Source organism: Haemaphysalis longicornis, unplaced genomic scaffold (genome assembly GCF_048455015.1).
Source record: "Haemaphysalis longicornis isolate Haplotype H1 unplaced genomic scaffold, Haemaphysalis longicornis Haplotype H1 scaffold_10, whole genome shotgun sequence".
In the NCBI taxonomy this organism is placed as follows: Eukaryota; Metazoa; Arthropoda; class Arachnida; order Ixodida; family Ixodidae; genus Haemaphysalis; species Haemaphysalis longicornis.
The window spans coordinates 43,739,687-43,766,559 of NW_027526204.1; the positions used below are offsets into that span (position 1 = coordinate 43,739,687).

General features: G+C 49.9%; 1 protein-coding gene across 2 annotated transcripts in view; it reads left to right on the plus strand.

Annotated features, from left to right (window-relative positions):
* Pka-r2 (cAMP-dependent protein kinase type II regulatory subunit) overlaps nt 1-26,873 on the plus strand; it is a 131,984-nt gene that overhangs the window by 39,088 nt on the left and 66,023 nt on the right. Inside the window, exon 1 of one of the 2 annotated variants that reach the window (XM_077689288.1) lies at nt 14,908-15,517. The exons of the other annotated variant lie outside the window; for it this stretch is intronic. Within the exon in view, the coding sequence (XP_077545414.1) occupies nt 14,923-15,517 (595 nt within the window). The 5' untranslated portion in view covers nt 14,908-14,922. Of the gene's footprint in view, nt 1-14,907; nt 15,518-26,873 lie in introns of those variants that run through there. 2 annotated transcript variants of the gene reach the window in all.

Genomic DNA, 26,873 nt, shown 5'->3' on the forward strand with positions numbered 1-26,873 from the left:
ACTCATGCAACGCACTCGCACCTTCTCACGGGGTCTCCAAGACCTCTGTGCAGCAGGTGCGGAGAGGCCCTATCCGTGATCCACATCCTCATACAATGTAAGGCACTCGACATTACACGACGAAAACACTTCCCACAACTACACACACGACATATTCCACCACACCCGTCATACTTCTTAGGAGATGAAGCCATGTTCTCTGTTCAGCGAACCTTAAGGTTCCTATCTGAAGTTCATTTCTTACAACTCATCTCTTATCACCCATAGTTTTACCCCTGGTCCTATACACCAGCCACCTTATTTAATTTTTAACCACTCTTGCTCTTCACCCTGGCCCTTTACACCAGCCGTGCTCATTGTTTTTAACTGATTTTATTTCGTGTTCTCTCCTATCAAATCACTTTGTGTTTGGCGCTCTTTGCCCATGTCGGCCTTGCGCCAATAAAATCAATCCATCATCATCAGAGAACGAGGATCACGAAGCTTCCGTTGTGGGTTCTCAGCATGGAGAGGCTGCTCACTGAAGAAAAACATCGTGGCAGCGCCCGCGAGGGAAAAAAAACACTGCGATCGCATCCTCTTAAAGGAATGTGATTGGAGCAACGCATTGCAAAGGCCTTGCTATACCCCTGGCAACCGAGTCGCACATGGCGTGACCACTAACACCACTGTGCCCAGATAACTACCGTCTTGCAGTGTCATCGTGTGCACTGTGCAGGGCTTTGAGCTCACAGATGATGCTTAATCCTTCTCATCTTGGGTGCCTTCAAGGCAGAGCGTGAGAAAGAGGGGGAGGAGAAAAACGTTTGTTTTTTAGTTAACTTCAAGGCTGCCGAGGTGACAAAAAGAAGATTAGAATGCTGGTGGACGAAAAGCAGAGAGGGGAATATTGCCTAGGACAGTTACCACCTGTAACAGAAAAAAAAGTATTTTGTGCCTGCCCTAAAGCGCTAGTATTAAACGAAGAGTGTAAGACATAGGTATATTAGTCATTTTTGGTAAGATGACATGTCATCACTTCGCTACAAAGGGGAAACCAATAGTGATCATCATCATCATCAGCAGCATCATCATCATTGAGCCGATAACAACGAAAACTGGGTGGCATCCTCTGATTCGGTATGTGCCATCCCTAAAGGCACAACAACAACAACAACAATCACCTCATTTCAGAAGGCCGCGGGCTGCTGCCGCTGCTCGAGCCCGATCGATCAGGTATTCGTGGTCATCGAGATGCGAGCTGGTCGGCCCGTTCTTCCACTCTTCTTGGGAAGGGGTAAATAAAGTACAGGTTGGATGTGGTGGGGCCATTCCCACAGGAAGTGGCTCGCAGATCCCAGCACGTCGCAGGCAGGGCAGTTGCAGGACGTTGAAGGAGGTACGCGGTGGAGGACAGGGGTATTGTAAAATGTACTGTTCTGAAGTCGTCGCCACATGCGTGTATTGAAATTCACCCCATTTAACTTTAGAGTGCGGCCCTTGGTGGGAGGGAGGGCAGCTTTCACCGCATGCGGGCTGAGTGGCAGCAGGACGATGTTCTGTGGCTGAGCATGTGTACTGAAGCCCTCAGGCAGGACCCAGACGTCGATGGCCGATGATTCAGTGGTTATTGATCTGTCTCCGTATACGTGCGTGGGTCTTCATCGGTCGATGTGCTCTAGCGCGAAGAATACGGGTGCCATTACAGGTATCATTGATTTTTTCCCCCAAAGTCTGGTATAGTAAGTCATACATTATATAGACGGAAGAGTTGTGGTGGGCACTAGGACTTTGCGAACCTGTGGTAGTCTTGTGGCTCTGTATTTCTAATTTTGGAACCGGCGCCAGCGGCGATGGTGTGGTTACAGCAGCGGGTGACATTGCGGAGACTTGCTCAGCTACGCAGGCCGGAGCCCTACGTATGTGCTTAGGCCTGCGTGTAAGGCACAGGCCGTGGCACGCTTTCCAAGCCTCCACGTTGCCCTTCTAATGTTTGGACAGTTAAATCGAATATTTGTGTTAGATTTTTTGTTTTTAACTGCGAAGCTGTGTATGTCTCGGTGTTCTCATGTGCGTGCGGCAACGGAACTCGCGTCGAGAGGGAATTGCACGCGCTTGCGGCTGAGGTTGAGCAAAACACTCTGTAGCGCTCAATCTTAGATGGGTGACTTGAAACAAGTTATGCTGAGCGCTAAGATTACTCTATCATTGCACCGAGTTTCACTTACTCGTCGCAATTAGTTCGCAGCGAAGGTGTAAACGTCACAGTATTCCCGTCTGCTGTCAGTACAGGGCCGTCTACGGAGGGAGTATGCATGTTACAGAAGGCGGCCGTAACGTTTGTTTCACATAGTGAAACTAAATGATATGTGTGCGTGTCTTCATTCGATCAGTATAATTACTCACCGTACATAACTCAATATGCCTATGCACCCATACAGCTTCGCTGGTTTTCCATCTCTCCGGAGTAGTTGAAGTGCTCTAATTTTTTTCTCTTCGCAAATACGAGGGTTATTGCTTTGGCGAGCGTGCCCGCGCTGGCATGCCCTCAAACAGCGTGCCGGCTAAATGCCGTGCCAGCGGGCCCGCTCTAATCGCGACTGATCTCCGCAACGCACCCACAGCTCTCCAGGAGCGGTACTCAACACGTCGCTGGGTTTCTGCGCGTGTTCTTTATTAAAGACGATAGTTTTTCTTGGCCTGCTAGAACGCAGAAATTTTCGTCCGTCTGTCTGTGACTCGATTCAGCCTCCTGGCCAAAGTGAAACAGGAGCTGCGCAAGTCTTATATACCGTCAGCCAAATCTAAACATCTAAGCTTGGTGTCAGTGTTCGTACTTGTCAACATTGTTCAACAAGAACAGGACATTACGCCAATATGAGGCAGAAAATCAATACATAAGTGATATTTGCAGTCTCCATTTATTAAACAATTTATGGATGCTTGGTTTTTGCAATAGCAAATGAAATACTACATCAATTCTACGAAACCGTCGCCTGCTGTTGCCCGCGCTACTATATCTTCTGGCGGCATTGAAAAAAATCAGACAGGACTATAGCACCGAAAGGTTCCACTAGGTGGTATCCACGTTCCTCGCTTGGAACGCTTGTGCAGTAGTGCATCGTGGTTCTATAAATGTTGTAGTAGGTTGCCCCAATTAACGCGCGTCTCCGCCGTACGGGAGCGCTGGCACCGAGATACCCGACAATTGGAGCAGTAGAACGGGGTATATTTAAATCGAGCGAACCTTTGACGTGTTATCTTGGGAGGAGCGAGACGGAAAAGGAACAGCATGAGAGGTGAGCGGGAAAGATAAGGGAGGCCTTTACATAGCAGGGGCGCCAGTCGACTATCGTCTTTCGGCGACATTTGCAACGAAAGGAGCAGATACGCGGCCATTTTTTACTTTATGCGCAGCTTGTTAGTGCAGGTACAAACCCAAAAGCACCTGGTAGCGTCCCTCTGACCTTCAGGCTCATTCGAGGTCAAGTAAGCGCCGCTACACTAAAAAAGGCCACAGAACAGCGGAGAGAGAAAGAAAAAAACTTTATTGACCATCATTTGGGTTGACGACGAGTGGTGACCCAGTGCTCCACCGAAAAGATGAGAGGGGGTGAGTTGTGAGGCCATTGCCAAGTGATTGTTTCGCTGGCTGCTTCGTTGGGGAGAGTTGGAAAAAAGCGGCAGCTTTCGCGGGGCCCGAACAATCGCGACAACTTCTCGTGCGTGAGCAGCGCCTCTCGTTTGTCGGCAGCGCCGTGAAATACTTCGAACAGCACTTTGTGAGGGACAAATTCGGAACGGCATGCAATTGAAGCGTCGCTTCACGTCGATTCCCACCTGCGAGGAATTCGACAGTTTTTTTTTTTTTTGTCGGAGTCACGAAGGGGAAAGAGACCCTTTTACAGCATCCCCGACTGTCAAAACAAAAAAAAAAAAAAAAAGGAAAAGAAGAGAAAGGAAAGGGAAGTCACGCTGGGTCTCCATTCCGGCCGGTATTTCAATCCTCGTTTGAAATCAGTTAGGCCTTATTGTGCCGTGTTTCTCACCCGGCAACAGGGTATTATACACGCGTCGCAGGGACGCGGCATTTCTAAAAAGGGCGCCACGCGCTTTGAGAACCGAGTGGGTGGGGGCACGCGCTCGTCGCATCGTCGTTTGGGTCGACGGCGAAGAAGAGAAGGAAAGTTTGCGTGGTTTACGATCGCCCCGTGGTCGGGAGCACCGCTGCATGTTGGAGAACGTTCGTGCATTAAATGGGCGTCCAGGGTATGGAATGGCTGTTGCAGTCTCTGCTTGGGGCGCTGCGCGAAAGTAGCCAGTTAGTGTGCTCTCGTGTTCCTCGACCTGCCCTCTCGTCTTACGTCTTGCTTTTTAAAGGGTCCACGAGGAGAAAATACCAGCTGGTTTCATTTAAAAAAAAACGTTTGTCCCGTTAATAAGGATGTCTATTTTATCGCAGGCTGAAAACAAATGAAGGAGTGGCGAATCCACAGCCACGTACCTTCCCCTTCCGGCGGTTTCCCTATGACGTCACGGAATATTGCTTCTCCGATTGGAGGCCGTTGACCAGGAGTTACCGCCAAGAAACATGGCTGGGGAAATTCTAGTGGGGCCTGTAGCTAGCTCTTCTTGATCGCATCACTTAAACGTTATCGTGCAGTTAACATACCGATTGCTATGCTTTTAGTTCTGACCCATCATGTCCATAAACACGTCATTTTAGAGCGGAAACCGAAAGTCTTTAATCATTTTTTTTTTTTCGTTTTTCGCTTAAAAAACGCCTTTGTTAACAAAGGCTAGACCTTTCTAATTACATGAAGTTGTATTTCGTTTTTCATGGCGTTTCAAACGGTGAGAACATCACCAGTGCACTTCCTTTCCTTTTCACCCAAATCACCTAGTAGTAGTAGTAGTAGTAGTAGGTGAGGACATCATACGTTTTACGGCTGATTTGCTTCTAAAAGAGTTGACATTTTTCGCTGTTGTCTGTTGGAGACTGCCAACAGCCCTTGGGTGGGTCGTTTTTCCAGTCCAAAATATTTCTTGACCGTTTTCGTGGGCGGTCCAGGACTGCTCTGTGGAGTTGCTCTGGAGCAGTTACGCATAAGCAGTCGAGAATGATAAATCGAAAAGACTGGGCGTCGAAGAAACGACAAATACAGCACGCATGTGTGTTTTACTTGAAGGAACTTCAGCCCTCGATAGCTGGCTCATACCCGTGCTACACGAGCGTCTGAAAGGACATTTGAGTCAAATGGCCTTCGAAATTTGAAATGTCATCCGAACTCGAAGGAGTTCCGCCGATCTGCACGGCAATTCTCAAACGCAGTTGAATGTTTCCGCGTTCACCCGCCATGTTCGGATGCGGCCACTTCTGCCCAGTTTCGTTCTGGTAACTTGCCGAAAAAATTTAAATTTGGAGTTAAGATGGGCCAAGGATACACAAAATTAGTGATAAAATTGATAACAACCTACAAACGCGCACAAAGCTTGCACTGAACAATCGTTTTCTTTCTTTTTCGCACCGCCGATGTACCAAGTTACCTTGTAATCGTAGAGCGAATGATAGAAAACAAAACAAGCGAAAAATGATTAAGATATTGCTCTCTAAAAGCCGAGTTTTACTTGCAAATAATTGTTTTTTGTAACTACGGCACGCGGAAACTGCGCCCCCGAGAGTGCGAGCGTTCGCGTTTCAAAGGCCTTTGAGAACCTCAAAAGGTCGTCGGTGGTGGCGCTCTTTTGACTCAAATGGCATTTAAACCTTTGAAAAACGTTGTGTGGCAGGTTAAAAGTGGCATTTCAGTCAAATGACGTCCGCTCGACTCAAAGGCCTTCGAAACGCCCGTGTATCATACGGGTATCAGTTCCACTCCTGCCCGGAGGACGAATTTCACGCACACAGGAAGGTCACAGAGCTTGAAAACCTTTCGAATTTTCCCGTTGGGCAACGTCAGCAGTGGAGAGGTGCATTCGTGTTAAACGGACTCTGCAATTACCGTATTTACTCGCATAATGATCGATTCGCACTTTTTTTTCCCCGAAAAATATGACGCAAAGTTAGGGGTGCGATCACTACGCGAGGTAAATTTTTCGGGAAAAAGTTTCAGTGCAGAAAATGCAAGTTGCAGGTGAGAATGTTTACGATAAGTCTCGTGAACATAATAAACATAACAAATAAAAACATAATAAAAGCTCCACTGACGACCGAATGACCACCGAGTGATGCAAAATGCAGTGTTTTCATAACTGAACGCGCCGTAGCGAGTTTGCCGTGAGGTGAGAACAGGTCGACCAATAAGTGGCTGCTGCTGTCACAGTGCACGTGGGACATCGACACGGCTGCCGGCGCAGCAAGCCGAGCGCGTTTTTTTATGTTTTGTGAGTAGATTTAGTGCATTTAGTGAGAGTTTCTTCCGCACCAATAATGTACTTACGCTTGCCGACATCGCTAATATCATCAAGTCCGCGGCAATAACGTAGCCATGTCCGCTTTGAGAGAGGAGGAAACTAACGTAAGCACGACCATCGTCGTCTAGACTTGGCACACAACGACATATGGCTGTGGCAAGTTCAGGGTGCGGTCATTGCGCGCGTAATAAAAAAAAAGTCATATTTTGACGGCGAACTTCATTACGCGAGGGCGATCATTATGCGAGTAAAAACGGTACTTACGATAAACGCTTTCACTTTTCCGTCGCGTCTGCGAGCACTGCGAAAGCTGTAGTTATCGCCAGCACGGAGCGGCACTGCGTGATTTGCTCGTCGCAGCAGATCCCCCTGTCGTTTCTGCTTCGCTTTGGTGGCTTTTTTTTTAAGTGGCTATGGAATGCGTTTATTGCTTCAATGAAATGAAGCCGGCCAACAGCCGCTGCGCCGCTATAATGTCGTCATTAGAGTGCTTGAAGAACGCCAAGATCCGGAAAGAGAGAAGCATATTTTGAGGAGGTCTCCAAGTTATCTGATGGGCATATAGAGCAATTTTTGGCGGAGGTACGTTGCGACCCCCTAATCTAAGGTCTGTACCTGTTGTTGAGTACACTCTGAAAGCATTTAAGATTTAAAAAAAAAAGTTGAAAAACTGTGGTGCCGTGTCTCTAACCACTTCCATTTCTTATCTATATTATTTTCTGTGTGTGAAAGTTCGCGTTGAAATCAGCATGATTGTCATTTTGCCGTGCAATCGTTTGTTGTTGTTTGTTCGTTTATTTAATAGCCTCAAGGCTTAGTGGAGACTAAGCGGGTCCGATCTATATCCAGGAAACTAGGTTGGCCTCCCGGATATAGTCCAGTAGGGAACGGTAGGCAGGACCATGGAGCCACCGATGTTAATGCGTGTCTTGCTGCAAATTTAGGCCTGCTGCCATGAAACATTTTCTTCGAATGTCCTTAGTTCCATGTTTCATGGCATGTCCATATTAGGTGGCGAAGGTCTGCCGGAACCGTTTCTTCAGAGCAGGTTGGACATTTGACATGTCCTCGGTAGTCCCCTTTCCATCCACTCGTGCGGGCAGGAGTTAGAGCCACGCCCATTAGGATCCTTCGTAGTACAACCTCCTCCATCCTGGTAAGGTTGAGGGGGAGGAGAACCGAACACGGAGGTATGAGAGCACGCGTTCGGCGTCGAAGATCCTCCTTTGCAGCCATTTCACTAAACTTGTATTTTTGTCTTTGTGTTCCCCGAAGCTTTGTATCGTTGTGCTAACAAAGCAAGTCGTAGAGGATCCCTAAGCACATTCCTATCAGGTGAGAGCGTGATTTCTTTTGCCTATCGACAAGTCTTCTACTGATACCGCTAAGCCTACTACCTCAACACTGCAGCTACTGTAGCTCCTGCAGCTGCTCGTTGGGGAATCACCATACACAACCTTCACTGAAGCTGGAGGCCAAATGAGACTGCGGGCAATATCTTTACGCGAACGAACGAATTTCATAATTTCATAAGGATGGCGCTACGGCCGATGGGAGAGAGGGGCAAACGGAGGGAAAGATGGCCCACATTTGCTCGTTCAGGTTTTTCCCGCGAGATGGGCCTACGTGGCGAAGGCCCACAGCGTGGACAGTGTGTCGTCCACTTGGTTCTTTTATGTAGACCCATTCGTTGAGGCTTCGGACTCTGGAAGGCCTGTTTTTGTGACGGATATCTGCCAGTTCCGGCCAGGACGAGAGTAGACACGGCTGATGGTCCGCGGTTCCCTGTGACACTGATGGCAGTAGAGGAGCTTGTGATGCGGAATTTGCACGTTTTCGTGTTGCCTGTAGTGCGTTCAAAGTGCTGCCGTTTCGTCAGTGATGGCGTATACCCGGTGCGTGCTTTGATAGGGAGCACTAGATCCGCCCTTGGAATGGTACGCAGTACCAGATGCTGTAGTTGGGCGATCGCACTTTTGAGCTCCTCCTTGCCGATTTGTTCCATCGTCACTCCTTCTTCTTCCGGTTGTGGCTTGCAAGCAAGGAAAGGTGTCCCTAATTCCTAGGGGTGAGAGAAAAGGGCATCCATCGCGAATCTGTGGACCTCCTTATTGCCCGTGATTTCTGATGAAGACGCTTTTCTTTGTTCCTTTGCGCTTTTTCTGATACACGCGCTCTGGAACGCTTTGTAGCCAATGGGAACTACTCGCTCGCTCCCCGGGTTGGCTTCTTTGCGGACGCTTTTTGCGAGTGATGTGCAAGAAACCCTCATGACTGCAGAAATTATAGTGCACCGGTCTAGCGGAAAGGACCCAGATCAAGCTGTTCGTCTACGGGCGGACGCGCGCACGCTCTTAAAAAAAAAGGTTGGGGTCATTTAGTAACTGAACACTAACAAATTACTTGTCCCAGTGTACATATACATTAGGTGCTTAGTAACTGGAGGTAGTAAATGCAGCGCTAGTCAGGGGTACTAACTGAAGCAGGCAGTAAGCACGACTACCTTCACTAGTAAAGCTATAGCGATAACACCCTTAATTCTGAGCTACATGCGTGCACTAGCTGGCCACGCATAACCTAGTCATAGGCACGACCTTTCTAGTGTATATTACTTCTAGTGTATACTCGAGTAAATGTAGTGTAAATCAAGTGTAAGTGTATACTACAGTTAATTTCCTAACCATGCAGTTGCTAGTGGCAGAGCCTACGTGCCGTACTGCGGGGTAGTAAGATTCGTAAAGAGTCAGTAAATACGGCCGTTACAACCATTTTACGACCTTTATTATTAAGAGTACAGGGATTTAGCTCCACCCGCCTACTGGTTTATTTACCATCCTCTTCCATCGCATGAGACATTCGACCTCTCCTTTCTACATAAGTTCATTCATTCATTCATTCATTCATTCATTCATTCATTCATTCATTCATTCATTCATTCATTCATTACCGGCGTCAGCCGCGTGCGTGCATTAAAGTTAAAAAAATCAATCAAGTGCCGTTATTTTTCGTAATTCGTTTTTTCGGTGTCTTATCGGAAAGACACATGTTCACTCTCTCCGAAGGTTCGCGGGGTTCAAATTTGTTTGTAATGTTTCTTCTATATGGATGTAACGAAAAGAATAAACGTCGCTTTTGCGCTCGAGAAAGGCCTGTCTCCGCTTGGCTGATCGAAAAAAGTGCGCGAGAGTTCAAGTTTCACTGGGACGACGAGCGGCGGTCCTGTTTACGGCATCCGATTACGACGTCGGAGTTGGAGTAGATCTAAGGCTTAGTGAACGCCCACTGAAGTTATCACCGAAGGCGGAGGAAAACGGGACGCGTCCAACCCGATCTACGTCGAAGGAGAAAAGCTGCCTTGGCAGAAACCAAATGCCGCGCCGAGTCCGAACTAATGACATCTCGTCGCTGACGGGAAGTACTGCATAACCCGCGAGATTAACTGTCGCCGAAAGGTACGCTCGAAATCACAACGTGAAAGGACAGGCTTACCGTAAAGGTTAAACGTGATCTCACGGTAAAAACACCGTTAGAACGTCCACACTGGCGTTGATTGTTTAGGTTACAAAGAGTCCTTTCGAACTCGGAACTCATCCGCGGCCCAGTCAGCCGTAGCTGCAGTTCTGTATACTGTGGCATTTTGTCTCACCGCGGTTCGAGGAGGTTGCGCTGAACTGTATATGCCGTGTTGTGTTGGAAACAGCGTGTTCGGAGGGGAGGTTGATTACTTCGTTTAATTTAATTTCCTTGAAGACCTTTATTGAAGGGGTATTACATAAGAGAGGGGGAAGCGCACAGGGGGCAAGTAAAACCCATATTTCATTACATTTCAAGATAATTTGTCACAGTGTTAAGAATAATTGGCGCAGCTTGCAATAGCGGTACTAGGCTGGATAAACAGTGGAGCTAGGGGTCGACCTAGCTCCTTCCGGTTTGTCTAGGTTTTCCGATGTGCTTGCTAGGCTCGCCTTAGTGTTGAGGGGTGAGGCCAATCTTATCTGGATTTGACAAGGCCGTTCCGGTCGGTCCCTCGCACTGGCAAGAGAATCCCAGGGAGGAAGAAGCTAGGTCGACCCACCCGCTCCGCTGTTTCTCCATCCTTGCACCGCTATTGCAAGCTGAGCCAATTTATTTTTTGCGTTGTAGCCCTATAAGGACGATCACCTTTAAAATAGTATGGTAAGGGGTGCGCATACCCATACGCCCCTTGTGCTCACACTCTAGCAGGCCCGAAAGTCGGCTTCACTGCTAGAATACCCTATCTGCGGCGGTGCACCCTTTACAGGCGGCGCAGTTTCTTTTCCTTGGTATTGTTTTTGCTAACGCGACCGGGCGAAGCTGAAGCCTAAACACCTCCGCCGTCAAAAAAATTATTCGCCATTCCGGCCCGGCGGAAGTGGATGTCCAGGGTATAACCACTACTCTTGCTCTTCGAGTAAACATTGCTTTAACGCTTAGCCAGCGTCTTGTGCATCTCGCCATCTCCGGTTTCTCGCGGTGCTCTAACGTGCCCATCCCAGTTTTATACACGCAGTCTATGACGTCACACTACAGCAGCGCCTCCTCACTGCGCGAGCACAAGCGCCGCCGTGCCGTGCGTACCGGCGGGCGTGACGTCAAAAGTACAGAAGTGCGGGACACGCGCACAGGCGCCACTCTTTCCCCCAGTGTTGCGCTTTGGCGCCGTGTCCGCAATACGGACGATAGCCGCCTGGGTTACAAACGCAGCCGCCACTGTGACGAAAAAATCAAAGCCCCTTTCTTGAGATAAAGATGGTTAAAACGCGGAGATTTCTCCTATGCAACATGAGTCGAAGTCCGAAATCGTAACTGCTTTTGCCGGGTCGGCACGGCGCAATCAGATGGATGTCGGCTTCGTAACGCGGGAGAGCCAGGTTAGATTCCGACCGCGGGAGTGTTTCTTTTATTATTATTCAGCGTTAAATGTGCCTTAATTCGTTTATCGTCATAATCTTTTTGTGAAAACCCATTGCGTAAAGTGGGCTTTCCTGCAGTGCGTTGCCGCTTTTCGACGCCATCAGTAAGGCATGGACAGCTTCGCTTAAAGGGACAGACAACCGATTTTTGTCGCGTATATGTTCTCTAGCTCGTATGAAAGCCAGCGTTTTATATAGCCCGGTAACCACAAGCAATTTCTAAACAAACTGGCGGAAATAATTTTAATTTGGCAGCAAACTTCCTGAAAACGGAAGGGTGGCGGTTCGTAGTGTCGAAACTTGGCACTACAATATGTGTCCCTGTCACGTGACCTGTAAACCTAGCAGCTACTGTAGCTGCCTAAATGTTTATTTACGTATTGGAAACCTTTTAACACATGTATTTGTACAAGCTTAAATTGTATATGTATTTTTTAGCATTATTTTGAAATTTTTTGTGACATGCCACCCGCCGCCGCTGGGTTGCTCTCAGTGTGGCTAACTGAGCCTCCATGCCCAAAATCAACGGCAGCGTTCAGTAAACAGACCCAGTGAAGGAGCTTTGACGATTCTGCCTGAGGCAGAGGCGTTTGTTCTGCCAAAATATTTGATTTCAGTTTCCAAATACGCCAGCGGCAGCTTAAAAAAAACAAAAACAAAAAAAAAACCGTCGCGCTTGGGGAGAATCGAACTTCCCGCCTCCACAACGTGAAGCCAGATTCTACCTATCGTCTAGCCCAACAGATGGCGCATTCGTGCAAAATAGACCGTTGCATTAAAAAAACACATAAAGGAACAGGAAAGCCTGCGACCGCGGTGGCTCAGTGGCTAAGGCGTTGCGCTGCTGAGCACGAGGACGCGGGTTTGATTGCCCGCCGCGGCGGCTGCTTTTCTGATGGAGGCGAAAAGCAAAAACGCCCGTGTGTACGAGATTTCGGCGCACGTTAAAGATCCCCAAGTGGTCAAAATTAATCCGGAGCCCTCCACTACGGCGCGCCTCATCGCCTGCGTTGCGTCGGCGCGTTGAACCCTACAATCAATCAATCAATCAATCAAGGAAAGCCTGCGATTCAAACTTTTTTAGCTGGGAACAAGTTTTTAAACATCGTTTTTTCTTTCGCATACAGACAAAAGTATGTTGGCGAGCTACTCTATGTCATGGTTGCCAGCATTAGTTTTGGGAGGGACACATACGGCTCGTAGATCAAAAAATTCGATTTGAAAAGTTCTAGGGCGTTATCAGCAAAACCGTTTCTCGTCAAGGTGCTTTAAGTGATGCCCTTTCATTTGGGATAGAGAATATATACTCGACAAGAATCGGTTGTCTGTCACTTTAAGAAAAAGGATGGTGCTGATTAAAGGTGCAATGACGCGAGGCCAGCGAAGGGCAAAGAGTGCCAAAACGAAGAAAAGGAGTTTACAAGTGTGTTTGTGAACTCATTTTCTCCGCCCTCGTCTACGCGCTCTTTTTCGTCAGAATGCAACCAAACCTACTGGCGCGAGTTCAAAGCATATAATCCAGCCGTCATTCTCGTCCACGCGACGTGTCCCCGATACGGACGTAAGCCGCCCAGCCTCCCCCATCCTCTGGGAACGCACGTCGAGGACGCATACGGGGGCTAGAAATAAACAGATTCGCTGTAAAATGTCGAAGTACAGGTTATGGCTGCGATTTCGCTAGTGAAACCGTTCCAGTCTGTTTCTGCGCAAAATGGTGATGGCGAACAAGTGACGGTGCGTGTATGTGGAGGACGCGTAACTTGTCGTCGGTGGCCGGTGGGATGGGGGCGGGAAGGACGTGTGGCGCGTTGCCGCGTTTGTGCAGCTGTTAAGTGACTTCCAAAAAAGGCAGAGGCTAGAAACGCGATGACGAAAGGCGAGAAATGAGACCGTGCTTTCAGGACCGATATGATGACGTCATAAGAGCTCTTGGAATGATTTAATCGCGGAGCTCGTTTTTCAAGTGCTTCCGATTGATAGATAAGCTGGATGCATATTAGAGTTATCGAAAACGACGGATGCATATTTTGTCCTAATGAGGGATACATATAGGCTGGTGATTACACATCTAGGTAGGCGTGGGCGGCAGTGAAGCACCCTCAGTAAAGGTCCGGCCGTAAACTACTAGCTCGATCAACTATTCACAGCTGTTGGCGGCGGTAGGAGGTGAGTGCACAAAGATAACGGGAGGAAACGACTTATTGTATGTACGTTAAATGGATTAGCGCATACACCATACATGATAGCTCTGTGTTCTGACGGGAAATCTTGGCTTAAGCGGAGAAATGTGTCCACGGATTTTCTTAATTTGCAGAACTGTACGTGAGAAAAGAAACATCTTTCAACGAAAGTATACGGAACCACCGCTTACAAAAGAAATAACAGACGACAACGGCACGACTGATCAGAAGTGCAGCATTGGTTTCATCCTTCGGTTTGTGACCAGTTTTTCCCAAACTATTCTTCCCTGAACCATTTTTTAACCATATTTTTACTTAAATGCCTGGTGGTCTGCGCCTTTGACTTCCGGAGGTGCCGCCACACCTAAAGGTTGTGAGGATGCCTTCTGATCTTCCCTTTCCTCGTGAGTACGTCTATCTAGCGAAAGTTCTCGCAAGGTTTCTGATTTCGACAATTTCGAGGTCGTACCAGCTATAGCTACGACGAACGGTTTCCGGTGGTTACTAGAAGATCGCTTGCTCGCAGAGGAACTGTCATTTGCTCGGTTTACGCTTCGCCTGTTGTTACATTCGCGTCCAATGCGCAATAGGGGTTTGCCGAAACTTTTTCTAGAAAGGTGTCTATATCTAGTCGACGAGTCATTTCGCTACTAAAAGCGAAGGAGGTCGCGGGTTTCGTACCCACCGCGTCGGCCGTCTTCCTGACCAAAAATTTGTAACAAAATGAAAGCATCCCCCCTCCGTGGATGATGGCGAGGGTGCGTAGTACGGGGACTTGAAGTGACATCCAAGTTGCGCCCCGAATGACATCCGATTTGCGCCCCGACCGTCATTCGATTTGAGCCGTGAGTTGCACCTTGATTACTACTGTGTGTTCCACCCTAAATGAAACTGCAACGCACGACTCAAATCGAATTTCGCTTGATGGTGGTGTGCGCACGGATGGACGCGGACGGACATTGGGAAGTCCTAAGGTACTCGGACGCGGACGGACATTGGGAGCTCCTAAGGTACTCCGCACCGATACAGGCGAGGGAGTAAGCCGTTTGACTCTCGGTTACTAACTCACGGTCGTAGCCCAATGGGTAATACGACTGACACTAACTCTGTCTGGTCTACCAGACTCAGGCTCGAATCCTGCCGGTGTCTGTTCGATTTTTTCCTATTTTAAATGCTACGCGCACGGACGCGGACGGACATTGTGCGGTCCTAAGGTACTCCGCACCTAATATAAAATAAATCAAACAAACAAAACGTCGCACGCGCGTACGAATAAGTTTAGACGCTCTGTGAAAAGCTCTAGTCACAAATTAATGTGTAGCCCTCCACTCCAGAAGCGTCTCCGCCGCGCCAAACCGTGACGCGAACCCGCTTTGCACCGCATCGCCTAGATCCGCTTCTTGGGCACACGCTGCATGCCGCACGCGTGCCGAAAGTCGCCTGTCCACCGCATGGGCGCCCGTTGGCACGCACCGCGCCTCGAAGACACACCTTCGCGCAACTCCGTCACTGTCCTCCTTGTGGGTGGCACGTCGCGGTGTGACCGGCCTTGCCGCCAAGGGCCGCCCGTGCACGGCGCTGCGTCACAGGCGACGGCGCGTCGTCCAGCGGAGCGAGACGCCACTGCAGACGCGCCTTGCGACACGACCGCAACAATCCGTCGCCGGCGGCAGACTGTTCGAAAAGCGCGCGCAGTCGTCGGGGCCTCCGTAGCAGTCGCCGCCTCCTGCCGCCAGGTGGGGCAGCGCGCGGCGTCGCGAGTGCCTCCTCCGCCGCGTGTCCACAGGTGTGCGTGTGTTGCTTTCCGTGTGTGCGGGAGGAGACCGCGAAGCATGCGCCTGTTCGGCCGCAAGAGCCGCTCGTTCACGCTGCGCCCGGAGCCCGGGCCGCGGCTGGGATCGCTGCCCGAGATCAGGGTCGATGCCCCGCCCGTGGACGAGGAAGAAGAGGAGGCCCCCTGTCCCCCGGACACGCGTCTCGACGACGACTCGCCGCCCGTGGACGTCGCAGGTAGGGCACGACGACTTCGCGCCGCTCCGCCGAGGCCGACGACAAACCGGCTCCGCGCATTCCCGGCGGCCGTGGTCGTGCGTCTTCGGGCGTCGAAGGCTCTGCCGTCGCACGCGCCGTGCCTCTTCGCCTTGACCCAGCCGCGGTGCGGTGTAGTAGCAGCTCCCGGCTTCCAGATTGCTCGATGCAAAATTGTCGTGTCTCCTCGTATTCCGTTGTCGTTGGCTGTGTAGTTCGCGCGGGCTGCACCCGAAAGTGCCCGATCACTACTCGTCCACACCGGATGGTCCGCCTGTCCGAAGAAGCGGGGGGCATCGTCCCGTCGATCGCTGTCGTCAGCGCGGAAAGGCGGTCAGGCGCGTGCGACGTTGCGCGATAAAAGCCCGCGGGAATGTGCGTGTGTGTGAGCGTGTTGCGCCGTCGCGACTGGACAAACCCGACGGACGACGTCCGGTCGGCAGCGTTGCATATGGCAGCGAGCAAGCACGCCGGTGGCACGCCTTTCACTTCTTTTCCTCCGTCCGACTCCTCAAGCCTTTTCGCGTGCCTGTTCTTTCTCGCGCGCGAGCGCCGAGGCAGCACCCATAAATGCCGCAAATCACCCGCAGCTGCGTGCGGTTAGCGCGCGCCGAGCCCAATCGCTTTGCATGCCGCTGGCGCCTTGTCGGTTTTTGTTTTCTTGTTCGGACTACTACGGCTAGACCTTCGCCGGCTGCAGACGTGCGTTGGAATGCCGAACGCCGATCGTGGGCTTCGTAGTGCGTGCGCTGCGTGCTTTCGAAGCCTGCGTCGAGCTGCCTCGGAAGGGTTGAAGTTATTTCGCGCCAATAATGGAAGCGCGCCGCCAGGGGGTCTGCGTGCGTCAATAGCTGCAGAATGTGATCGATGCTTGCTGATTTTTTTTTTTTTTTTTGGCAAGATTGTGACGTTTGTTGGAATGCACCGGCGGTGCTGCGGTTGGCTTTTGTCGAAGGAACATTGTTGGGCAGACGCTGATGATTTCTCGGGGCTTCGACCCTTGGGCGATTGGTGGCCGCGCCCTGCAGACGGCAAGCACGCTTTATTCGACGCGTACATCGGAGTAAGCCAGCGGAAAAAAAAAAGACGGCGCGTTGGAGAGAGCCGCAGCTGGGGAGTCCATAGACCGTAGCTGCTGTCAGTCGCTTCCCGGCAGCGTTGACGCGGAAATGGGACCCCGTCGGTCTTGACAGCCGGACACTTGAATGGGGGGACGGGCGATCGCTGCTTGCGCGCAGCCCGCTCTCACCTGTTGAGAGAGGCGCGCGCGTCGGTTCGAACACAGGAAAGCTCTCAGCTCGCACAACTCGGAACGGGCAGAGGAGGAACTTGTCTTCAATTGTTGTGGCGGAGGTCCTTTGTGTTTAGATGTAGTGACGGGATAAGTAAACGCTCAAGCTTGGTCTGTCTGTTTCGAATTGGACTAGTCACTAGTGAGTCTGCTCGCTGGTGGGCTACTTGTGATGCACAAGTTAGTCAGTGGTGGTGCGACCCATCTCTAGTCCGCCGGGGTACCAGGAGACTTGCTGGTGGATGCCGCACGGACGTACAAGCATTGGCCACCAGGCACGCGACGGCTTCCCAAGTTTGCCCCCATGGACCCCAGTGTTGCCCCAGTGTACACCAGGGCTGCCGCACTGGTGTTTCATTGGGGCAACACGTTGACGCTAAATCTGAACTCTTGGATTGTTTTCGAAGCAAGAAATTGGCACCCGGAACGGGACGCTACCTAGCTTTGGCGCGCAGAAACGCTGTACCTTCTTTCGACGTCATTTGCGGCAACTCAGCAGGCATACTCTGGATATCGAAAACGTGTAGTCCCTCCAAATATCGCTCAGTTGAAGCGAGCCACATCAACCTGTTTTCGAGAGACACATCTCGGCGATTGTACTCGAAGGAAGGCGTGGTCATTTTCTTTCTGAAGAACGAACGCTCGAGGCTATTTCGAGGTACTCTCCCGCTTTGTAGACCTCGGGGTGTACGCGGGAGAAGCACTGAGCACGCACTTCTTCTAACGGTATAGTTTCTTAACGAGGTTGGTCTTTGGAACAACCGAAACCCGGGCCTCGTGGCTTAAACCTGTGCTACGCGGAAACTTTCAATTGCGGGTTGAGAGAAACCACTTACAGGCGTGTCCTATGTATAGGCAATGCGCCGCACGAAAGACAATGTGTTCGAAGGCCTTCGAAACGGCCGTGCCGCGCAGGTATTGCACAAGCGGCTGAAAGATGCGCCGCGAGGAATGACCGATGTTCATTGAGGCGGGGTGACCCTGGAACTGCGCACGTGCGCGCGGAAAAATTTCTTCAAATCGAACCGTGCGCCGTACTGTAATCATTGCAACTGAAACCCTTGTAGCACTTTGCAGATGCGATAATGCTGTGACGGGGATAAGAAAACACAACTTCGTTTTGTACCGAAACTATTGTTGGAGCAATATTCGATCGAGGCCAAAGGGCTAGGCCGCCACGGACTGTACGTATACGTAGGAAATCCTGAGAGGAGCCGTGAAAAATGGCTCCGCCAGGCCGCGGTCGTCCATTTGTCATGTTCAAGGCAATGATGTCTGCGAAGTTTCGTCTGACCCATTTTCTGTGGGTGTTTGTGTGCGTTTGTTTTTTGTTTTTAGTGTGCTCTTCAATTATTCACCAACGCTGGAAAAATGTGTACCGTCTTTTCTGGGGCAGAGCTGGGTTGCCCGACGCGCTATAGACGCATAGCCGGCACTGTCGGGTTAAGCGCAGCCTTCGCCGTGAAGGCGCGCATATGCAGCGATGCTATCGGATTCTCCCGATAACGCGTCCACTCCAAACGACGTCGACGCCGCGCAACACAATAAGAAAAAAAGTGGGCTGTGCTGACCTAAACGCTTTGTTCTGCGCCGAGCCGGCTGCGCTGCAGTATACTGTGCGCGGAGGTGTGGCCGTGCGTCGACGGCGTTGACACCCTCGACTTTGTTGTCTGCGGAGCGACTTTCGTCACCCCCGAACATGCCATTGAATAGTCGGAAGTGGCTGCACGGAGCGCCGTAGTTTCCTCAGGAAGTTTGCGTTGACACCGGGATCACCGTCATTGAGGAACGCAAACAATTACTCGTCTGGGCGCGTGCTAATTGCGTTTCGCGCCCAAGCCAACCACCCCGATGATGATTATGATGATGATGTTCATTGGTGAATGGCACATACCCAACCTGGGGATCGGTCAAACATCAGTGATAAAAATAAGTATGTTATTTGAGTGCAGGGTCCTGCATAAATAACATTTACAGCGGTTGGAAAGTATTTTGAATTTAAAATTAAAGGTTGAAAAAAAGAAAGAACTGGGAATAACGGAAAAAGGAATTACAACGACTTTCATAAATCGCTTCAAAATGGGAATTGTCATTGTCAACGACGAATCAGTGCCTACTCCGGGTGATTGCAGTAGTTGGTTTTGTCGTTTTGCTTCACTCTCGGAACATACCCACGTTGGGGATTGGCCCAGAAACGAGGTAGATTTTTAGCGCGCGATCGGCCACTTCGAAACACTATAAAACGAGTCTGTAGAATTAAACTGAAAAAGAGCGACCGCGCAATTTTCATTTGGTCATCTAACATTTCCGCGTGGCCAACTTCACGGGCGACATTCTAGGTTAACGAGATGTGTTCCCTTGCTATAGCGGTGACCACGCTGTGGGCCCAAGGCTTGTTTGAACCACGGTTGGGGAACCATATACTGTTCGTGAGAGAACTGCGGCCCTCCGACCGTTCAGCTGTTTGAGGGTGATGAAATGTGTTCTCCGAACGAGGAAGCTTCGAGAATGTGAAAGTCGTCAGTCGACTTCGCGGGGGCGCGAAGAGATTGAGTCGGAGAAACCGAAGCTCCTTCTCGTAGCGTGTCTCGTCGACATCACTCACCGTGGCCGCGTAACCAGGCGGATGTGATGTGACCGGCGCCGTGACCAGAAAAAAGTGAAGGAAGCTCACACTATAACGCGTTAGTCTTGAGGATAGCGAAGCTGTACGCATCCTTCCCTGCCATCACGGAGGTTTAACTCCGCGATCGCAGCCGGTTTGCGTTTGCTTCGCTGCCGCAACGACCTTCACTCCATCATTGTTGCCTTAAGTGTGAGCTTTTTTAAAAGAGCCATGAAGAGAAAATACAACTTCGTTTAATTTGAAAGAACTAGGATTCAGTATCTCACTCAGCTCCATAGCCACAAAAGATGTTATTTTAACGAAAAAAAGCAAGAAGTATTTAAAAACTTTCAAATTTTGCGCCACAGTGACGCGTTATGAGCAAGAATGACGTCATACGGGCCAACAATAATGATTTTCAGTGCGTTAACTGCACGTTGGCATTCAAGTGATGCGGTCAAATGGAACTAGAGGCCCCATTACAGACGTCCAGTCATGTGTCGTCGCGACAGGTCAGTTAGGCGGCCGCCAATCGCACAAACAAGGTTCCGTGACGTCATAGAAAAGTTGCGGGAAATTGGCTATGGGGTCGCGACTGCTTCACACGTTTTCTTTCATATCTCCGTTATTTGTTCGAAGATTGCGATGATATTGGTATCATTGTTATCGAGACTAAGCAGTCTTTCTAACAAACCCAACTTGTATTTTGTCTTCATGGCTGCTTTAATTTTTTCTTGGAAGCGATAATCATTGGACATCACCTTGGAGGGCCGTACGCCATGCGTGTCTTTCTCGTTCCGAGAAAGTGTTGCCACGATTACAGCGAACGCTGGAGCTGGAGTCTCTCTCTCTCTCTCTTTTTTTTTTTTTGCCAATCTCCCTACGTCGTTATTCTTGGCTTGACAAAGGTGCGCCGGGGACGCTGGGTGGTCGCCGCAATATTGACCAATCTCCCTAAGTGGGTATGCGCTTGGCTTGACGGACGTGCGCAGGGGACGCTCGGCGGTTGCCGCGAGGCCTGCGCTCACGTGCGCGCACTGGAAATTTCGTGGTATTTTTAACTGCGGACACGAAAAATTACGATTTGCTAAACAGCTTCGCTGTAAAAGAACAAAAAAAGTGCGTTCGAATCGCTGTGTCGGCGCCGGCCGTCTGGTCCCACGGACGAGCACGTGGAGCTAGCTTTACACTGTGAACTGCATCGCCAGTGGTCGTGCGTGACCCAGACGTTGCATGTTGAACTTTAAAAGTGAGAATTTCTTAAAACGCGAAGCTGAATCGAAGCGACCGTTTTTTTAAAGCGTGCGAAAAAAAAAAAAAAAAAACGTAGGTGGTTGGCGTTGAGGCCTCCCTACGGGCCTTAGTTGACGCGTTTTTAAAATCGGCAAAACATGGTTACTAGAAACGCAGTTCAATTGGAGGACTTAATTTTAAACAGCACTGCGACATGTACGCCGTAAAATATAAAGAAAATTTGCACCTTCCACGTTCATAAATTTGTAGGTTAATTTTTTGGTGACTGCGCGTGTACACCCCTGGCCAAAATTTTCTTGGCCAATCCTAAGCTTTCTTGACCACAAAGAATGCAAAGAATAAGCTTTACCTTTAAATCTGACAAAAATATTTTATCGCAGTAGGAAAGAAAGGTGTTTTCCCTATAGCTTTCCTGCATGAAGCGTTTCAGCCTCGACCGGGGGACGTAAGCTTGTACATTGAATTTTTTTTGCTGCCTGCGCAATTTCGGCTTGCCCTAGAAAGTTTTGACGAAGACCGCGCATACATTCGGGCGCATTGCGTAAATGCTTTTCGCGCCGACGCGGGGAAACGTCGCTGAGCGCGCATAGCCGCTCCGGTTTGCTTGATATTCCGGGAAGCCCGCGCCACGCGCTCGTGCATGTTAAAATTGCGTCGAGCGCAGGGAAAATTCCTCGCGTTAACGCGTCGAGGAAAAGAAGGGGCCCGTGACAGGTGGGCATGCAGCCGGATGTCTTCTCTGGGATCACTGCGGGGCGCGAAGAAATCTCCGCGCACGCGAAACCTTTATTACGTGCCGACCTGTTGCACAAATACGGCCCCTTGGGACTTGGAGTCGAACCTCGGACCCTGAAGTCGGCAGGGTGAGTGGGAACAGTAATACTACTCGTGCCACACGTACATGAAAAATGACATTGGGTGCTCAATGCCTTAAGTTTTAATTGCATTAATTCGGCGCGACACGCAAAAATCTAATGCCGTTCGCTCTAATGTCATTTTTGGTTCAAGGAGTTCCGCACAACTCATTCGCCTTCACGAACTCCTTAAACCTGCCTACTCTCTCGAACGCGGTGAGCATTAAATGAAACCAACGAAACTCTGCACCGGAGTGTGGACGCGGAAACGTAGCTGAACTTCTAAATAAGACGATTTTTTTTTTTTTTTGAGAGTTTGCCTGACGGCCTAACAGTTATCATCACGTTGGTTTCACGTAGAAACGTCAGCAGAGACCGGTACTGAGGGCCCCAGATCCACCGCTGTAGATCAGGAGGTCTCCCAGGATGGAGCCGTGTGCCTCGGAGTTGTTGCAGGCGAGAGGTTGCAGGGCAGGGCAGGTCCATAGAAGGTGGCTCGTGTCGGCTTCGGACGCAGGGACCGTACAAAAGGGACAGGTGTCCGCAAACGGTGAATGATAGCGGGCAGGCCAAGCGTGGCTCACTGCTGGGGATAATGCCACCCCAACTCGAAGCCTCCGCAGCAGCACCTCCTCCAAGCGAGCGAGCCCACTGGGGAGGTCAGTTCCACGCGGTGGAAGTAAAGCACGCGTGGCGCGGCGGACGCTCTCCTTTTCCAGCAGCAGTTCTTGGACGCCGGCAGAAAGACGATTTGTTGTGCACTCTTGGTGGGGAAGTTCTGGAGCAGACGGAGTTCTCTAAAACAGCTGCAAAAGGCAAAACATCGTGTTACTCGTTGTTCTGAATTTTTCGGATTTGGCTACCGCTGGCAGGCGACAGCAGCTGCTGAAGCCACTTTTAGAAACGGCTCACACCATTTTTCAGGAAGCGCTATTTCTCATAACGTTTTCTTTCATAAAAAAAATTTTAACCCTTCTACAACGTTTTTCTCTTCGTTAAATGCTTCTAAAACTGGAGTGAATTTCTCTTTTTGGTCGCTACCACCATCACGCCTAACACATTTTATGCCTTTGCGTTTTGGCGTGTAGCGCGACCCGCCCAAATGATGTCATTCGTTATCTTGAGGCCTTAAAAACCCTTAATGTAATTATTTTTTGTGTACGTGTAGCACGGGTATAAGCGAAATTAGATCCTTCATGAATTTGGTCGCTATACTCGGTGACAACTTAAGAACGGCACCGGAAGTTGCCGCTGTGCCTTATCACCGTAGCCGGATGTTCCTCCACGCGGCGCAAGTAGGGCGTTACTGGGAATATTTTGAACATGGCGTGAGCCGTTCCCGTGATTTTTTGGACTTAATATGCTTAGAAACGACTCCAGTGACGACAAACAAACTGCGTGAGACAAGGCAGACGATATCACGCATTCATAGCAAACCCTTTTCAAAACGCGCGCGCACTGACGTCGTGGGTCCGGCGTTTTGGCGGAGTGATACACTACATGAGGTGGTGCCGTTCTTGAGTTGTAACCGAGTATAGTAAATTCGGAGGCAGAGAATGGACTACAGGGCATCGCGACACGAGAACGGCCGGAGGAAAATGGGGAAGGCTTTCTTAGGCTTGCAGGGACCCAAACAGCCTGAGGGTGATGATGATTATAAGTGCGGTATCACCGATCATGTGCAGCCATGGGCAGATGAAACACAAACACAAAAATCCTAACCAGAACGCACAAATAGCGCGATTTCTTCCATGCGAGCGATATTGTCGCGTGGCTTTATTACAGTAACAAAGACAGAAAATGTATTGTCTTCCAAAAAATACCACTGCCAAGCCATTATTTTATCTCCACTATTCGTATTATTTGATTTTGCGTGTTCTTTTTCATATTTTCGTGTTAGCTCGTTTCGTTTGTCCGTGGCTACCTTCTGAAGAAAAAGATGGCCGCCGTGTATCTGCTTGCTTGGCTGCTAATGTCGAATCCTCTGCCCCCCTTGCTACGGAACACCCTCTCTTCTGAGCCCTTCCCACCGCTCATGTTCTTGCCCTGGAGGTTTTGGAGTTTCTTTAGAGGTTTTCCTAAGTCAATTCAATTTTCCCGCGTCCCCACTGCTCACGCGTCAACTGCTGACCTTGCGTTTTTCTTGTGCTGGGGACAGCTCGAGCCGACGCCTTTCGTATTGATGGTTTGCGTTTATCTTGCCTCTCTCTGACATTGTTTTTCTTTAAAAAAATTACGCGTCCTTTTTGTTTATCTTTTTCCACCGTAAAAACCACTCAAACGTGTATTCTCAATTAGAAGAACGCCTATACTGTGGATTGTGCACCTCTCTCGTCCTCTATCCACGCTTTTTCCTCCCCTTTCCCTTCCCACACACAGAATAGCTGGCCAGATATACTACCATCAGGCCGACCTTTCTGTGTTTTTTTCATTTCAATAAAATTCCTCTCTATATATTGTAATTTACCTCGAATGTGCCGCGGGCTTCCCTTTTGCTGAATAATGTGGACATGTACGAGCCGTGACAGCAGCCTTAGTAGTTTTCAATGGCCTCTCCTGTTACTTCGGGCTCTAGCGTTCTGTCAACTGTTTTTTGGCAAGGCGCGAATATTTCCGCCTGACAGACAGACGGAAATTTTCGCGCTTAAATAGCGCACGGAAAGTCTGTTGTGTTGAAAAAACACTACACCGTATGCTTGTAGGGCCAGAAAAGTACAAAAGAAAAAAAGGCCGCTGTAGGAGCGCTGTCTCGATTTTTGAATGTCAAATATGGAAAATATACTTTTTGCATTGTTAGCATCGTAAGGCCGATTTTTCGTGCGTCAGTGCTCTTCGTTCTTCTTTTTTTTTTTTTTTGTTTTCGCTATCTGCTTTGCATTGGCCGCCGTAATTTCGAACGTTAAACGTTATCGAAGCCGCACCTTTCGGCTGCTCGGACGACACACTGGAAGCAACTTCCTTTTCTCAATGTTGAACTTCGTGAAACGACTCAACAGCCAGCGGAACGAAAAGTGGTGCAGTGACGGGACAGGAACCAACGGTGACGAGACGGGTATAGTAGTAGCTTTCTTTCGTCAATTCCGTGCAGTGCTGTGGAAGCTTCGGGTGTTACAAGGCGCTGTTGACACTTCGCGGAAGAAAGTAGACCCAGAGTAGCTTGCTTTCTTCTGCGGCATCCGCGCCCGCGGATGCCGCAAAGGAATATATATAGTTCTGCGGGTGCTTCTACTTGCCCTCATTGGCTGAAGTCGCTGCGCCCGTTCCCCTCATTGGTTGACGTCGCGTCGTCCGGTTTTCCCATTGGCTGATGCTGCCGCGTCCGTTCTCCTCATTGGCTGATGCTGCTGCGTCCGTTCGTCCCATTGGCTAAAGCCGTCTGTATATGTTCCTGCCCTGCACGAAGTTTGACAAACGGTGTAATGGCGCCAGTCGCACCACGTTAGCTAAACGGCATTTCAAATATAATCCTTGACACGTGCAGGTTGGCACGAATACTTGTTCAGAGTAGCTTTTAAACGCCGTAAGTTGAGAGCGCCACCCCGTTTGCCCAGTATTTTGCTTCGGAATTACTTTTTCACCCCAGTCATTTAGGACAGGCGTACGTTTAAAACTTGTGCTCCTGCATGTTCATTCACCAGGGACTTGTATGACAGGAAAACGGGCAGCGCTTCTACTGTATTTGAACATATTAAACAAAAAAAAACACACGCACACACCGTGCGTAAAGCATTTTGGACATCGCGTTGGTTCCTGGATGTTCTTAAAAGTTCTCTTGCGCGAGGTGATGTCAGCACGGAAAAGCACGGAAATGTCAGGGTTAAGAGATATAAAGAATGGTTGGACATGGTTGCTGAAAAATGTAAGTGGGTAAACTGTGTGGGCGGCAAGTTAGACGACAACATGCAAGGCGATTATTGCGATTTCTAAAAAGCGTGTGACGACGTTAGTGTTTAAGGCGAATTCTCAGTGTGTGCTGAATATCAAATTTGTAAGTCGGTTCAACGAAGCTCCTGGACACGATCGCACCATACCTGAAAATTCGGAGTACAAAAATCGTTGCCTATGTAGCACATGCCGCTCTTCCTATTACCGTGCACGCTGATCCTAGCATTATTCTGGGAGCCGGAAGGTAATTGAGAGAGAGAGAGAGAGAGAGAGAGAGAGAGAGAGAGAGAGAGAGAGAGAGAGAGAGAGAGAGAGAGAGAGAGAGAGAGAGAGAGAGAGAGAGAGAGAGAGAGAGAGAGAGAGAGAGAGAGGGAGAGAGAGAGAGAGAGAGAGAGAGAGAGAGAGAGAGATTGGAAGCAAGGCGGAGTTCGTCTGAAAATCGATCCGACGAGTACGGGAAACGGCAAATTTCTCTAGACCTCAGTAACAGTTCTTATCCATTCGCACACCTATGACCAGCGTCATATAGAAATTGTAGTCCGATTATTTGAGAGCCTGGATCGGTTAATGGGTTCTATGTTGATTTACAAAAAAAAAAAAAAACGTAAAAATCGCACGTTTTTCTGCTGTAACAAAACTTGTTGCTGAGCTGGTTGGTGCGTACTTGAAGAACGAAGAATACGTGGCGCAAGTTAGACGTGGACGAAGGAGGAAGAGACGACGTGGCGCCTGTATCTGTCGTATCTTCTCGCCTTCATCCACGTCTACTTTGCGCCACGTTTTCTTCGTTATTTTTCTGCTGAAATGACACGCAGTGGGGGTAAAGGGAGTGGGGTGGGGTGCACGCCTGATGTTGCTCGCGACATCTCAAGCTGACCGCAACGTTTCTGTTCAGCCGCACCATCTGCCCCGACGGACGAGCAGCTCCGATCATTCGGCCGCAGGGGGGGAAACCCCTCATTTGGCGCAGCAGTGAACGGTCGTTTCGTCGTCCCATTAATTGCTCCCGCTGGTCACCGCCTTGCTCCTCCGCCTCCTCCGGTGCGCCGACCTCGTGACGTCATTGCCCGTGGTAGCGAAGGAGACACGCGGCGAGGCGACCGCATCGGTCGGCTCGGAGACGGCCGGCCGTCTGGACGCTGTCCTGCCCCTGTGGAAGAACACGAATTGGCTCTGTCATACTGCGATTGCAAGCCTGCCAGCAGCCCGTCGCTGGTGGCACTCCTCTTGGACCTCCTGGCTACCTTCCATTCGACACCAGTTCTGGTCGATAGGCAACAACCGGGACTGGGCTTTCGTGTCTCGCGCAACTTTTGCGGCAAAAGTTGGGACAGGCGAGAATTGACACGAATGGTACCAAAATGGCCGCCCCCTGTGTGGAGAAAATAATTAAACATAAGAACACTTTTGGGTTCGTGGGGCATGTGTCGCCAGAGCAGAAGGCGCGGG